The 14,006-nt window shown below is 26.0% G+C and overlaps 1 protein-coding gene across 3 annotated transcripts; it reads right to left on the bottom strand.

The window, feature by feature from the left end:
* Nucleotides 1-1,541: 1,541 nt before the first annotated feature.
* LOC110649454 (nuclear transcription factor Y subunit B-1) lies at nucleotides 1,542-5,821 on the bottom strand. Of its 3 annotated transcripts, XM_021804036.2 has the most exons (7): nucleotides 5,645-5,821; nucleotides 5,017-5,247; nucleotides 4,433-4,562; nucleotides 4,300-4,305; nucleotides 4,112-4,195; nucleotides 3,963-4,001; nucleotides 1,542-1,852 (listed from the first exon to the last, which is right to left on the bottom strand). In XM_021804036.2, exons 2-7 carry the CDS (start codon nucleotides 5,232-5,234, stop codon nucleotides 1,805-1,807), a joined length of 525 nt encoding a protein of 174 aa, XP_021659728.2. In that variant the 5' UTR covers nucleotides 5,235-5,247; nucleotides 5,645-5,821; the 3' UTR covers nucleotides 1,542-1,804. The 3 variants fall into 3 exon arrangements, 1 of the variants encoding a protein (XP_021659728.2); XR_009150688.1 differs by having other exon boundaries at nucleotides 4,300-4,562; nucleotides 5,017-5,285; nucleotides 5,645-5,813; XR_009150689.1 differs by having other exon boundaries at nucleotides 4,300-4,562; nucleotides 5,017-5,239; nucleotides 5,645-5,813.
* Nucleotides 5,822-14,006: the final 8,185 nt, after the last annotated feature.

Here is a 14,006-nt window from a genome sequence, read left to right as displayed (position 1 = left end):
CACGCGAAGGTTGCCAGGTGGAACTTCATTTCTCGTATTTTTCTTCCGAGAGCAAAACGTGGCCAGCTGTAGTGCAAAACTACAATATATTTTATTTTAATGAATAGTAATTCAATTATCAATTTAATTTGATTAATATTTTTTTTTTTTAAAAATAAAGTTTAAATTATCAATTTATTATTATTTTTTTAAAATGATAATTCAATTAATAGAAATAATTTAATTAAAAATATATTTTTATTTTTATGATTAATTTATAAATTAAGTAATAGCGAATGGTCTAACCAACTTTTTTTGATAAAACCCAACAAACTATTTTACTTTTTAAATTATATATTGTAAAAGTATTAAAAGAACACAATTAATTAAAAATTTATTTAACTTAATCTAATTAACAAAATGCTGACTCGTAATCAAAGTTGAATAATTTTTTTGAAATTTATTTATTTAATTTTTATATTTTAATAAAATTAATTATTTAATCTCTCTACTTTAAAAAATATATTATTTAATTCATGTATTTTGATTCAATTAAACTATTTAGCCCCTAGTTAATGGATTTTAATACCATTCAAACTATTATTTAAACTTTTATTTTAGTAAAATTAACAAGTTAGTCCCTATATTTTAAAAAATATTACTATTTAATTTCTTTATTTTTATGAAACTAATTAGTTGATCTCTGTATCTAAAAAAATATAATATATTGAAAAACAAATTCCTAAATGAGAAAATAAAAATTTTACTATGTGAAATTAAATCTGAATTTATATTCTTTTTTTAAGATTGTTCAAGTAAAATTTTATTCAATTTCTTGATTATTATTTTTGTGTTTTATCTATTAGGAATCATTTTTTTTTTTGGTTATGAAATTTAGATTAATTAATATTTGACCAAGCATTGTTGAGCTAGAAAACATAAAAATGATATCCAAATAATTAAATGAAAGTACTTAATAATTTAAAAAATTGTAAATTCAAATTTACTCTCAACATAATAAAATTTTTATTTTTCATCTCCGAATATGTTATTTAAAATATATCTATCAATTAATTAGTTTCACTAAAATAAAGTAACTAAATAATAATATTTTGTAAAATATAAAAACTAACTAATTAATTTTATTAAAATAAAGAGATTAAATAATAATTTAACTAACACTAAAATTTGTTGACTAATGAAAAAGTTAATAAATATATTAAATAGTTTATTAGAATAAAAGTAAAAAGACTAAATAGTATATTTTTTAAAATAAGAGATTAAATAATTAATTTTATTAAAATGTAGAGATTAAATAGTAAATTTTTTTTATTATTTTTTTTAATTAATGAGTGGTAAAGGACTCAACAAAAAGGGTTGATAGCGGTGCAAGCTGGAGCTCCTTAGTTCTCACTTCTCAGGGTGTGTGTCGGATTCCAGAAATTTGCCCCTTTCCCACCATCATTATGGCCACATTACTGCCACACAACAGGGTCAACAGACCTCGACAGCAAAATGATGAATGATATGCATACAAAGATGGCATCACACAATGTCAAACCTTCATGAAATCAGTCTCTTTAAATAGTCAGGTGAACATCTGTTAGATTCAATAGAAAAAAAAAAATCAAATTTACAGAAGTTATGTGCCTATTAAAGCTGTTTAGCTGAAGAGGGCTTAAGCAAAACCGAAGTCCCAAGAATACTTGGCACTTCGGTCCAAATCAGACAATAAACCAATATAATAGATGCTATAGGCGCTGATTCTAAACATTTTTACAGGCCCTAAAATTCATTAGATTGGTAACTGAGAAACTACAACTCTCTACTCGTTGCCTTGCATGGAAGGAACAATCATGTGTTGTCCCTGTGCCTGTAAAGAGTTAAACAAAACCATAAGAATACAAACTAACATTACAAATTCGAGAGAGAGAGAGAGAGAGAGAGAGAGAGAGAGAGAGAGAGAGAGAGAGAGAGAGAGAGAGAGAGAGACCACCTAATTTAGTTTTCCATATTGATTGTTAGAACAATTTATATGTATAATGGATCGGAAAGCAAAGAAGTAAATAGAATTCTCACTTAACCATATGCATTATGCAATGACAACCAAAACTTAATACTGCCAATGGGTACCACATTCATGGACTCATGAAGTCAATTAGAACCTTGAATAAATCTATTTTGTAAGGAGGTAACATCATAGATGCACTGATAAGAAGCATGCCTTTAACTTAACAACCTACCTAATAATCCAACACTTTAAAATAGATATATCATACAACAACTAACAAAATGCAGTTAGACAATAGGTTAAAAATATATTGCATCAGTCTCAGAAAACTTATAGATAGATTAGAAATATCTTTCCACATCAAAATGTGACAGATAAAGTCAACCAATCAGGATGTCCAGCAGAGCCTTTTTTTTTTTTTTAAAAACTCCCAAAGATTGTTCACTACTACATCCTTGTTCTTCAAAGGATAGTTGCTACCACAGACTAAAAAGTGGGACAAGCATCAGATGATTCAGACCACTCTTGGATCATCTTCAAATATAATAAAACAAACATCAGGCACCCAGCCAAATGATGTCACTTTTTCATATATAATACACACGCAACACATACTGTTGGATTTTTGGTTGAGAACTAAAATATGCCCACCACATCATAGAAAAACAAAATTTTTATTTTTTTTTTTTAAGGAAAAAAGAAGTTCTAAGTAGGGTAAGGAGATGGTAACCCTATGCAAAATCAATCAGCTTACATCCACAAGGTTATCAATGCAAGCAGATTAAAACAATGATAAAAATCTAAGAATTTTACTGATTCACGTTCCAAGAAGAAGAAGGGAAAGCAAGTTATTGGTCACAAGGGGCTTCTCATCCACATGCTTATGGTTTACCCGATGAGCATTGTCATTTGACTAATTGCGTAGTTAACTATATTAAACAAACTTTTGCACATATAAGATCAGACCAAAAAATAACTTGAAGTGATAATTTCTTCTGCAGAAGCTTCAGTGGAAGACGAAGGACAAGGAACTTTAAAATTATCATTATTGACGATGACAACTTTAACAAACCCATGTCTTCCCCCCTAAAGATAGGTCTCCACTCTCCAAAGAAGATTTGCAGAGGAGATCAAAAAACTATTAATAGATACAGGCATACAGCTAGAGGTATCACACCTATCCTTGCAAAATCTATAAACAATAGCAAGTATATAAATGCTATGCAATGCTTCATTTCTCTCTCTAATTAATTCTAACATTGTTGAAAAATAAATGCATGCAAACTTAACTTTCTGTTTCCACCTATAACATCTATTTGTAAAACCTTTCCAGCATGAAGTTTGCAAAAATTGAAACCATATAACATTATGACATATAGATTGCTGATAAGGCAAATTATCTTAATTGTATGTTACCTAAAGCATAAGGAGAAGGAGAATGAGTATCCAATTAGTGCACTGTTGAAAAACCTTGAAGGATGAAAGTACTGAAAAAAAACCCCCATGATTTTAAGTGCTATTATGTAACAATAAAAAGAAAACCACAATGATAAACCAGCTGAGAATAACCTTTACAAATTTTCTGACTCCCACCAATTACAACAACAATTATGGAAATCAAATACAGACAAACATCTCTAGGACAGCTCTGCTGTGATCATCCATAACTACATTTTTCATCAGCTCTCTACTTATATTTTTGTATGTTTCTCATAGAGCTCACAGATCTAACGTCTCTACCATTAGCAATCACATCATGCAAGATATGAACAGGTTTTTTGTGAGAGGAAATAAATGTATGAGATGATGAGTATGTAAAATATGAACAGGTTGTCATCTTTGGGAGAAAGTAAATGCTGTCATATTCAAGCATTGATTAACAAAGTATACCCTCTTTCTTTTCTCTCTCTTTTCTCTTTTTTCTTTTCTTTTGGAGAGAGAGAGAGAGAGAGAGAGGGAGAGAGAGAAATACCTGGGAACTAATGTAGTTCATTGACCCCTGAATAACAAACTGTCATTCACCAACATTGCAAGAAATCAATAAATTAGGGTAATCATTAAAATACTAAAGAAAATTTAACCTCTAAAATAAAATTCAAAAGCAAGTCTTCAGGAAGTCACCTGTGGATTTTGACCAGGGAGACCTCCAATTGCATCCCTTTTAGCTGATCCATCTCCACCCCTAGCAGATCCCTTAGTGTCACCCTGCCAAAGTTTGCTGACAATGTCACTCCAGAAATTACACAACATAATCTACCAAAACAAAAAAGAAAAAACACTATCTAGTCAAAGGAAAAAAGTTTAATTACCTCCATCTGTGGTATTGCAATCATCCACGAAAACAAATATGAAAAAGGAAATTTTGTCAGAATGCAAACCAAAAAATAAAACCAAAACATGATCAAGCAGCAAAGGAGTGTTTGAAAGTGAAAGATCAATTACCTCCCTGTACCTAGCTAGGTACACCTTAAGTGGTTCAATATAGTCTTCAAAGCCTAATGTTGCCATTGCCCACAACAAATCATCCCCATTGATTGTCTTCCTCTTCTCCTTTTGACACTTATCACTTGCCCTATGGAACAAAAAACCCCAATCAAATCACACTGAATCAGAGCCCCAATCTTGAAAGCTAATCCTAATTTGCAAAGAAAAAAAATTGCATTTCCCAAAAGAAAATCTCATTGCTAAACAAAACAATCACAAAGCATAAACAAAAATCATAATTTCCAAAACAAAAGCAGAATTTCCAAAACAGAGATCCCATCTTACAAAATAGCAACATCATAACTAAAAGTACAAATCATTAAAACAAAACCCTCTTTTTCAAAAACATCAACACCAATAAGAAAACTAATTAACTAAACCCTCAGCTTTGGAAGGCACCAATCCACATTCACAAATAAAAAACTGAGCATCAAACGCACTAATCACAGCTATTTCTAAAGAAGTGCTGCATTCCAGAAGGAACAATTCTTAATAGTCAAAATCCAAAATCATAGCCAGTGTCAGGGTTCTAAAGAACTTACTCGCTAGTGACAAAACTGATAAACTCAGAGACGCATTCCTGGACGGTATCCTTGGCATCTTTAGCAATTTTTCCATTGGCCGGCAAGGCCTTCTTCATGATCCTGCTTATATTGGCGATAGGCAGGTACCTATCCTGCTCCCTCACCCCGGAGCGCGGGCTCTGCTCGCCACCGCTCTCATGGCTCCCTCCAGCCGGACTTGTTGGGTTATCCGCCATGTCACCTAAATCCCTATAATCAAAGACAGATGTAGCCCAACACACACACGCCTACATAATAGTAGATAGTCGACGCTAATTACAACGAATCAAATTTACAACAAACTTCATTAAAATTTCAAACTTCATGCAGTACCCACCTAACTAAAACCTCTTTTAAGCAAAATTTCATCCCAAAACCTTGGATCACATATTAAATACACAAACAAGTGAATTTTTAACAAACTAATTAAGTAATCAACTTTTTCCCCCCTTTCACATTAGTGTTCATAGTCAAACTTGGCAAGAATCAAACCCCGAATTCAACAAAATATTACAAACAAGACATTCATACACATCTACATAAGAAAATAAGAAACCCTAATCTATGAAATTGAGGTACAGAGAGAAGAAGAAGGAGAAGAGTATACCTGACGGAGAAGAGAGAGGAAGGTTAGTTAAAGAGTTTGTATTTGGCGCGAGATGAAAGAGAGAGAAAGAGAAGGGACTGGTGGAATTGTTTTTATTGAGAGAGGTGAGATCTGACGATGGAGAAGAGAAGTTTGGGTCTGCGAGAGAAGAGGAGAAGAGAGAGACTCAAGGCTTCGTTTTTTTTTTTTTTAATTAATTTAATAAAAAATATTTTTTAATTAAAAAATTAAATTAATTTTAAAAAATGATTTATGTTTTTCAATAAAAAATTTATTTTTTTTTATTTTAATAATTTTATTAAAATATGAAAATAATTATTTATATATATAATATAAATACATAATAATAATTTAAGATAATAAAAATATTCTTAAAAAATAATTTTAATGTAAAATTTTTTATATATAAATAATTTTAGTATTTTTTTTAGATAAATAGAGTTTTAATTTTTAATTTTTATATTTTTATTTTGCTATATTTTTGTTATTTGACTTAAAATAAAATAAATATTACTTTATTATAAAAAATAAATTGATTTAATGAAATTATACAATATATCTTATTTATTTTCTTGAAATAGTATTTTTTCTGTAAAATAATTAATTATAAAAAATTTATTAATTTAACATAAAAAATAAAATTTCTTCAAATAAAAAATATATATAATATTAAAAAATATTACAAATAAAATTAAATAAAATATATTTATTTATTATTTCATATTTAATATATATTATTTTAATTAAAATTTAAAATATTATGAATATATGAAAATTTAAGATATAATTTTTTTTAAATTAATAAATTTTTTATAATTAATTATTTAAAAAAATTATTTTGTAAAAATTTAATGATATAAATTTTAAAATTTTATTGAATTATTTTTTTTATAATAAAATTATTTTATTTTATTTTAAATTTAATAATCATAAAATATACTTTTTATTTTTTACTTTCATATTGTTTTTATTAATTTTGATGCTTATCAACACCATTGGTCGCTTGGTTTATTGGGTGGGCCCTTATTTATAGGACCGACCCCACACTCAACTCGCTGTCACTGACGCACGTTTGTTGTGCTGTTCACAGTCCTCCGCCACTTAGGTGCTTCTTCTGATCTCAGAGACCAATCATATTGTTTTCCGTACACAGTTCACAATGAAATAAGGAAAATGCTTAGTGAACAAATAGAATCTTATAAAAGTTGGATAAATAATATGAAATGTTTATTTTATTTTTAAATCATTAAGATTTTAAATTAATTTAATTTTTTATTAAAATTATTTTCTTTTAAAATTTATCCAATCATAATTATTTTCTTTTTTTAATCAATCAACTACTACCAATCTCTTAACTAACTATATTTCATTAAATGTTCAATCAAACAATAACTTCCACTAATCTTTCAATTAATCAAAGCCCACTAAAAATTTAACCAATCATGTCTAATCATATAAAAAATTCAATCAATCACAATTGACTTACACAGTATATTAGAATCAAACTAAATCAGACTAGTCGAACTGATTAAATCATAAATTAAGTAACTATAATCAATTAGATTAATTAATTAAATATTATTAACAATTAAATCAATTAATCAAGTAACTATACTCAATTACAACAAAATCAATTGAATAAATTAATCAAGTAACTATTAACAATTATATCAATTAATCAATTAGATGTTAAACAAGTAACTATGATCATTTAAATCATAATCAAGTAACTATGATCGCTTAAATCATAATCAAGTACTATAATCATAATAAGTACTATTGAGTATTTTATTAATTAATCAAGTAAATCATAAATTAAGTACCATAATCAACATAATCAAGAGCAATTGCATAGTTTATCAATTAATCAAGTATATCATAAATCAAGTATTTATGATCAATTATACCATATTAAAATAGTATTGGTTATTTTATCAATTAATCAAGTATATCATAAATCAAGTAACTATGATCAATTATATCATAATCATATACTATTGAGTATTTATCAATTAATAAAATATATCATAATCAATTTCCTCACAAATTAACTATAATCAATTATATTATTATCAAGTATTATAGTGTATTTTATCAATTACTCAAGTATATTATAATAAATTAGATCACAAATCAAGTAATTATGATAAATTAGATTATAAATTAAGTAATTATAATTAATTACGTCACAATTAATTAATCAATTAGATAAGCATAGGCATTATTCAGTTCAAATCAAAATAACCAACTAAACCAAATTAATTCAAAAATTGGATTAGGTTTTTGTAGAAATTTGGTTCGGTTTAGTTTTTATTTATGAATTTTTTGATATATATGGTTTGATTTTGGAGACAACATAATATTTTTTCTCTTTCTTTCCCTCTTGTGAAAATTGGATCGCCTAATCAATTAGATTATAAATCAAATAATCATAATCAATTAGATCATAATCAAGTACTATTGAATATTTTTATCTATTAATCAATTAAATCATAATTAATTAGATTATAAATCAATTTATTATGATCAATTATATTATAATTAAGTACTATCAGATATTTTATCAATTAATCAAATATATCATAATCAAATAGATTATATATCAAGTAACTATAATCAATTATATTATAATCAATTAGATCGATTAATAAAATAACTATTAACAGTTAGATCGTAATCATATATTAACGGGCATTTTATCAATTAATCAAGTAGATAATAATTAATTAGATTATAAATCAAGTAACTATGATTAATTACATCATAATCAATTAATCAATTAGATAAGGGTGAGCATTATCTGATTCATATCAAAATAACTGACTAATCGAACTGAGTTAATTTGGAAATTCGGTTCTATTTTTTAAAATTCAGTTCGGTTCAATTTTTAGTTTTGAATTTTTTAGTTTATTTAGTTCGGTTTTGGAGATAACATAATTTTTTTCCCTTTTTTTGGACCACCTAATTAATTAGATCATAAATCAAGTAACTATACTAAATTAAATTATAATCAACTAGATCAATTAACCAAATAACTATTAATAATTAGATCAATTAATAAAGTAACTATTAATCAATTAGAACATAAATTAAGTAATTATGATTAATTACACCGTAATCAATTAGATAAGTTAATCAGGTAATGATTAATTAATTAAATTTTAAACTGATTAATTGTGATCAGTTCGATTATAATAAAGTATTATCGGGTGTTTTATTAATTAATCTAGTAGATCATAATCAATTAGATCTAACTCAATTAATTATGATCAATTATATCATAATTAAGTATTATCAGATATTTCATTAATTAATCAGGTATATCACAATCAATTAGATCATAAATCAAGTAAATATGATCAATTACATCATAATCAATTATATCGATTAATCAATTAACTATTAATAATTAGATCAAGTATTATCAGTTATTTTATCAATTAATCAAATAGATCATATTCAATTAATGCATAAATCAACTATGATCAATTACAACATGATCAATTAGATAGGGATAAACATTATTCAATTTGGACCAAAATAACTGATTGATCAAACATAATTAATTTGGAAATTTCGTTTGATTTTGTAAAAATTTAGTTCGATTTAGTTTTTATTTTTGAATTTTTTGGTTTATACGATTCGATTTTGGAGACAACATAATATTTTTTTTCCTCCCTATTGTGAAAATTGAACCACCTAATCAATTAGATCATAAATTAAGTAACTATAATAAATTAGATTATAATTAATTAGATCAATTAATCAAGGAACTATTAGTCAAATAAATCATAAATCAAACAACTATGATGAAGTACATCATAATTAATCAATTAGATAAGAGTGATTATTATTCAGTTCAGAATGAAATAATTAATTGGACCAATTGAATTCATAAATTTAATTTATTTTTTGTAGAAATTTAGTTCGATTCAATTTTTATTTTTGAATTTTTCTAGTTATTTAGTTTGGTTTTTGAGACAAACTAACATTTTCCTTTTTTCTTGCCTTTTGTAAAAAACGGATCGTCTCCCATTGTTGTAGAACTTAAAGGGTGTATAAGATAGAAAATATTAATTTAATTTAGGAAAAAAATCAAAAATGGATATATAAAGAGGATACTTTAGATGGATATGGAGTCTCATGCTTAATGATAAGTTATGCACTTAGAGGTTGAGATGTGCCATTATTGGTTAGAGTAATGTTGGACTCGGATAGATTAAAGGAATGGTGAGCTCTGATAGGTTAAATAAATGATAGAATGGTCTTTTATTGGTTAAATAATTGATGGAACATGATTGGATAGCCAATAATAGAAGAGAGAAAAATTGTAAATTTTGAAATTCAAATCTGAAAATTTCATAAAGGGCTAAATAGATATTACACATTAAAAAAGTGCTTAGAAGGAAATGTGCTACATACCTATTTTATTTTATTTATTAAAAATAAATAAACACACATATTCAGGAATTCACTTTAATAATTAAGATCCTGTTTGGTTTAATTCTATGTTCAAATTTATTTCATTTATAAATGAATTCCATGAGATAATTCATTTACAAATGAATTTCTTTATTTGGTATATTTTATATTAAATATGAAATTCATTTCAAATAAAATAAATTTTATATTCGGAATAAATAAAATAAAATAAAATGATATATAATAAGAGGATAATTTTGACACTTAAAACATATATGATTTTAAGTTTAAAATTGAGTTATAAATTTTATCAATTTTAATGAAATTTGATTTAGTTATAATAAATTCTATGGAATTAATTATTAAGAATTTCAAATGAATTTTCATTTAAATTAAACACTAAAATTTTAGATTTACAAATGAATTTTATAAAATTTTATGAAATTCATTTATACTAAACACTACCTAAATCTACAAATAAAAAGCCTGATGAAAGATGAATTCACATAATATTTGAGATCATATATATATATATATATATATATATATATATATATATATATATATATATATATATATATATATATGGCACAAAACATACATATTTATAATGTATGAATTATGTAGTGAATTAGAATATAATTCTAATTAGACAATATCAAACTATGTATATGAATGGCAGTGGTTGGATTGACTTAGGCAACCCATTTCATATTCTTGTATAATAGTATGAGAAAATGTAAAAATATCTTAGACCGTTCGATAGTTGGAGCTAGATTTTCAAATGTTATTGCATAGCCTCTCATTGACCGACAAGTGGTGCAATGATATTAGTAAGTGGAAAGACATTGCTTTGGTTACTTATATTAAGGATTTTTAGTATTTTTTATTTATTATATTTATCGGTAAAATATAATTAAATATTAATATTCACTTTGACTCACTTATCCTTTCTTTGAGATCTAAAAACACGTGAGTAAGCCCAGTATCCCAGCTAGCATCACAGATGATATATGCTAAAATTTGACAACCAACAATGCAAATAGAACCATAGACGAGAATCTGCAGATTCAAATCCTTTTAAGAACCTCGCTATAAGAGCCCCACTGTACATTAAAATTACCCCGCTGATCATGTTTAATACTCTATGAAAATTCAAACTTCATGCTTTAACTATGGCTTAACTATTAGAATTTTCTCCCTTCATGCTGTTTTCCTTTGTGTCATCTCGCTAAAGGTATTCCTACCAATAGCTGATAAAAAATTCGTCCAATCCCATTACCATTTTTGAGGAATCAAAGCTAGGAATAAAAAAGGATAAAGTAATGACTAATCTTCTAATTTGGCAAGTAGAGCAGGAAGAACGGAATTTCGCTTTAGAACTCGTAACTTTGTATTCTGAATTTTTGGCAAATCTGCAACATGTTGAATCCTCCCTTGACTTTTTCACTGTTCACCAAGAAACCGCCATTGCATATTACAGAAGTAAAATTCGGAACAGAGAAAACGAAATCCTAGTAAAAAGAAATACCTTTTGGCAGCTTCTTCATACTTTGCATGCAGTCTCCTTCTGGCGTTCTCTACCTTCTTCTCGTAAGAGGCATCAAGAAAATGAGCTTAAATGATCAGACTTCTTCTTTGCATCATCAAGAAACTGAAATCTTGAATGATCCGACTTCTTCTTTGCATCATAATAAGCTGAAATCTTGAAGACTTCTTTACGTCTATGTCATCTCTGTCAACCCAATGACGGATAACAGTAACTTCTTTAATTTCCTTTTGCCATGAAACTGCTGCTCTGGGATGTGGTGGATGTGTCTTAATAATTACTGCATTGAAACAATCCATTCGTTGATAAATCTGAAAAATAAAATTAAAAAAGTGAATCCATAAAAGAGAGAACGAATTTACCTTCTTAAACTCCTTTAAAGAATATTCAAGCGAAATATCATACTGGGTCTGTGTGCTTCAGAGAATCCTACTTCGACTTGGAGGGTATGCAAGCCCTACATGATATCATTGATTACGACAAGTGAAAAATGGAAACTCATATGCAAAGGCTATATATAATAATGAGTAACACCGGGTTTAAAATTGTTGCCGCGGATTTTATAATTTTTTTTTAAGTTTATTCATGTTATTAGTTAAAAATTATTAAAAAATTAATAAATATACTGGTATAATTAAGAAACTAATTTATCTTTCAAAAATATCATAATTAGGTATAATGAAAAGGTTAAATAACTTTAAAAGGAAAAAAACTTGAATTTTGCACTTCTTCAAATTTATTCTACTCTTCTAATTTCGGCTTAAAACAATATATTAATAACACTTTTATCTAACAGCTAAATGATTCTTTTACAATTTTAAAAACATTAAAATAAATTGTGCTAAAACTTAGATTTTGAATAAGATATCTTGCCCATGTTATTATCGAGTTTAAATGAAAGTAAAGTTAAATTAATCTTTTTTTAAGAAAATTGTCAATGGAGGAGGGGAGGGAATGGAATAAAGATGGCGCAAGTAAGGTGAAAAAAATTAATTTATTGAACAAAAATATTAAATTTTTATAAAATAAAATAATGAAAACGTAAATATTATAATATCTCATCTGAGAAAGGATCCAAACCTAATTAAAAGAATTTTATTGATATTTTAAATTAAAATTTAATGAATTTTTTAATATAAATTAATATTTGTAAGGATAATATTATTATAACACTTTTATAGTAGTTATTGGCTTGAGAATAAAGCTTATCAAAAACTAAAAAATTCTTGATTTTTAGCATATAAATATATAGAAAAAAATATAAAAAAAATATTTTATAATTTCGTGTTTTAACATATAAGGGATCGTGATTTAATTTATACTAATTCGATATCTTTTATTTTTCTCTTGTATGACAGACGTAGTGCATATGTGACACTAACATGTTACTTATGTAGCGAATACGTGGCATTAATATGCCAATAATATATTGTTATAATTGTCACGTTAGTATCATTTAATGATAATTAACGTTTACACCATATTTATTAGTAAAGGAAAATATATAATATTAAATTGATAAAAAGTGAATCATGATCATCATTTGTGAAAGTGCAAGCGCAAAATCACATAGTTAATATATATATTATTGCTTAAATAACATCATTTAACTATTGAAAATATTTTTGATATAAATTGTAAATCCACCATCATCCAATCCACAAGGACCAACATCCTATCCAAATAATTCTGCCAAGGTACAAGTCTGCTAAGACTCTTGCATGGTGATTTATACTTCTAAATTTTCAAACCATTATATTACAGATTGATATGATTTTGGAGTTGAATAAAACAAATAAATTTCTTATATAAGGTTATGCTGCTCTTGTAATAACTTGAGAATTCAGGTTTTGAATTCTTATGCTATATATATATATATATATATATATATATATATATATATATATATATATATATATATATATATATATTTTTTTTTTTAATTTTTTTTAAAATTGTCAATGGGAAGGGGAGCAGAATAAAAGGAAAGGGAGAGAAAATAAAATAAGAAAGAAAAAAAAATTAATTTAATAAATTATTATAAAATAAATTAGTATGAAAATTAATATTAGTATCTCGTTAATCTTGTCTAAAAAAGGTTGAAACCTAGCTAAATCAAAGTTAAATGAATTTTATGATATAAATTAATCTATAAAAAAAATATTATCATGATAAGAGAAATTATGTAGTGAAACAGTAACATCGCGTCAGCATATTATATAAGATGATAAAATAATAAAAAATGAATAAATATATAAATATAATTATTAAAATTTTAAAAAAATGGTGATTATAAATTTTTAAAACTCTATATATATATATATATTCACTATTGATTTACCATGCTATGTCTACTATCCTACATATTAGGGACGGAGGGAATTGAACAGG

The sequence above is a fragment of the Hevea brasiliensis genome, chromosome 8, assembly GCF_030052815.1.
Source record: "Hevea brasiliensis isolate MT/VB/25A 57/8 chromosome 8, ASM3005281v1, whole genome shotgun sequence".
Lineage (NCBI taxonomy): Eukaryota > Viridiplantae > Streptophyta > Magnoliopsida > Malpighiales > Euphorbiaceae > Hevea > Hevea brasiliensis.
The sequence above is the reverse complement of the archived record's forward strand: the minus strand, read 5'-3'. Positions and strand labels throughout refer to the sequence as shown.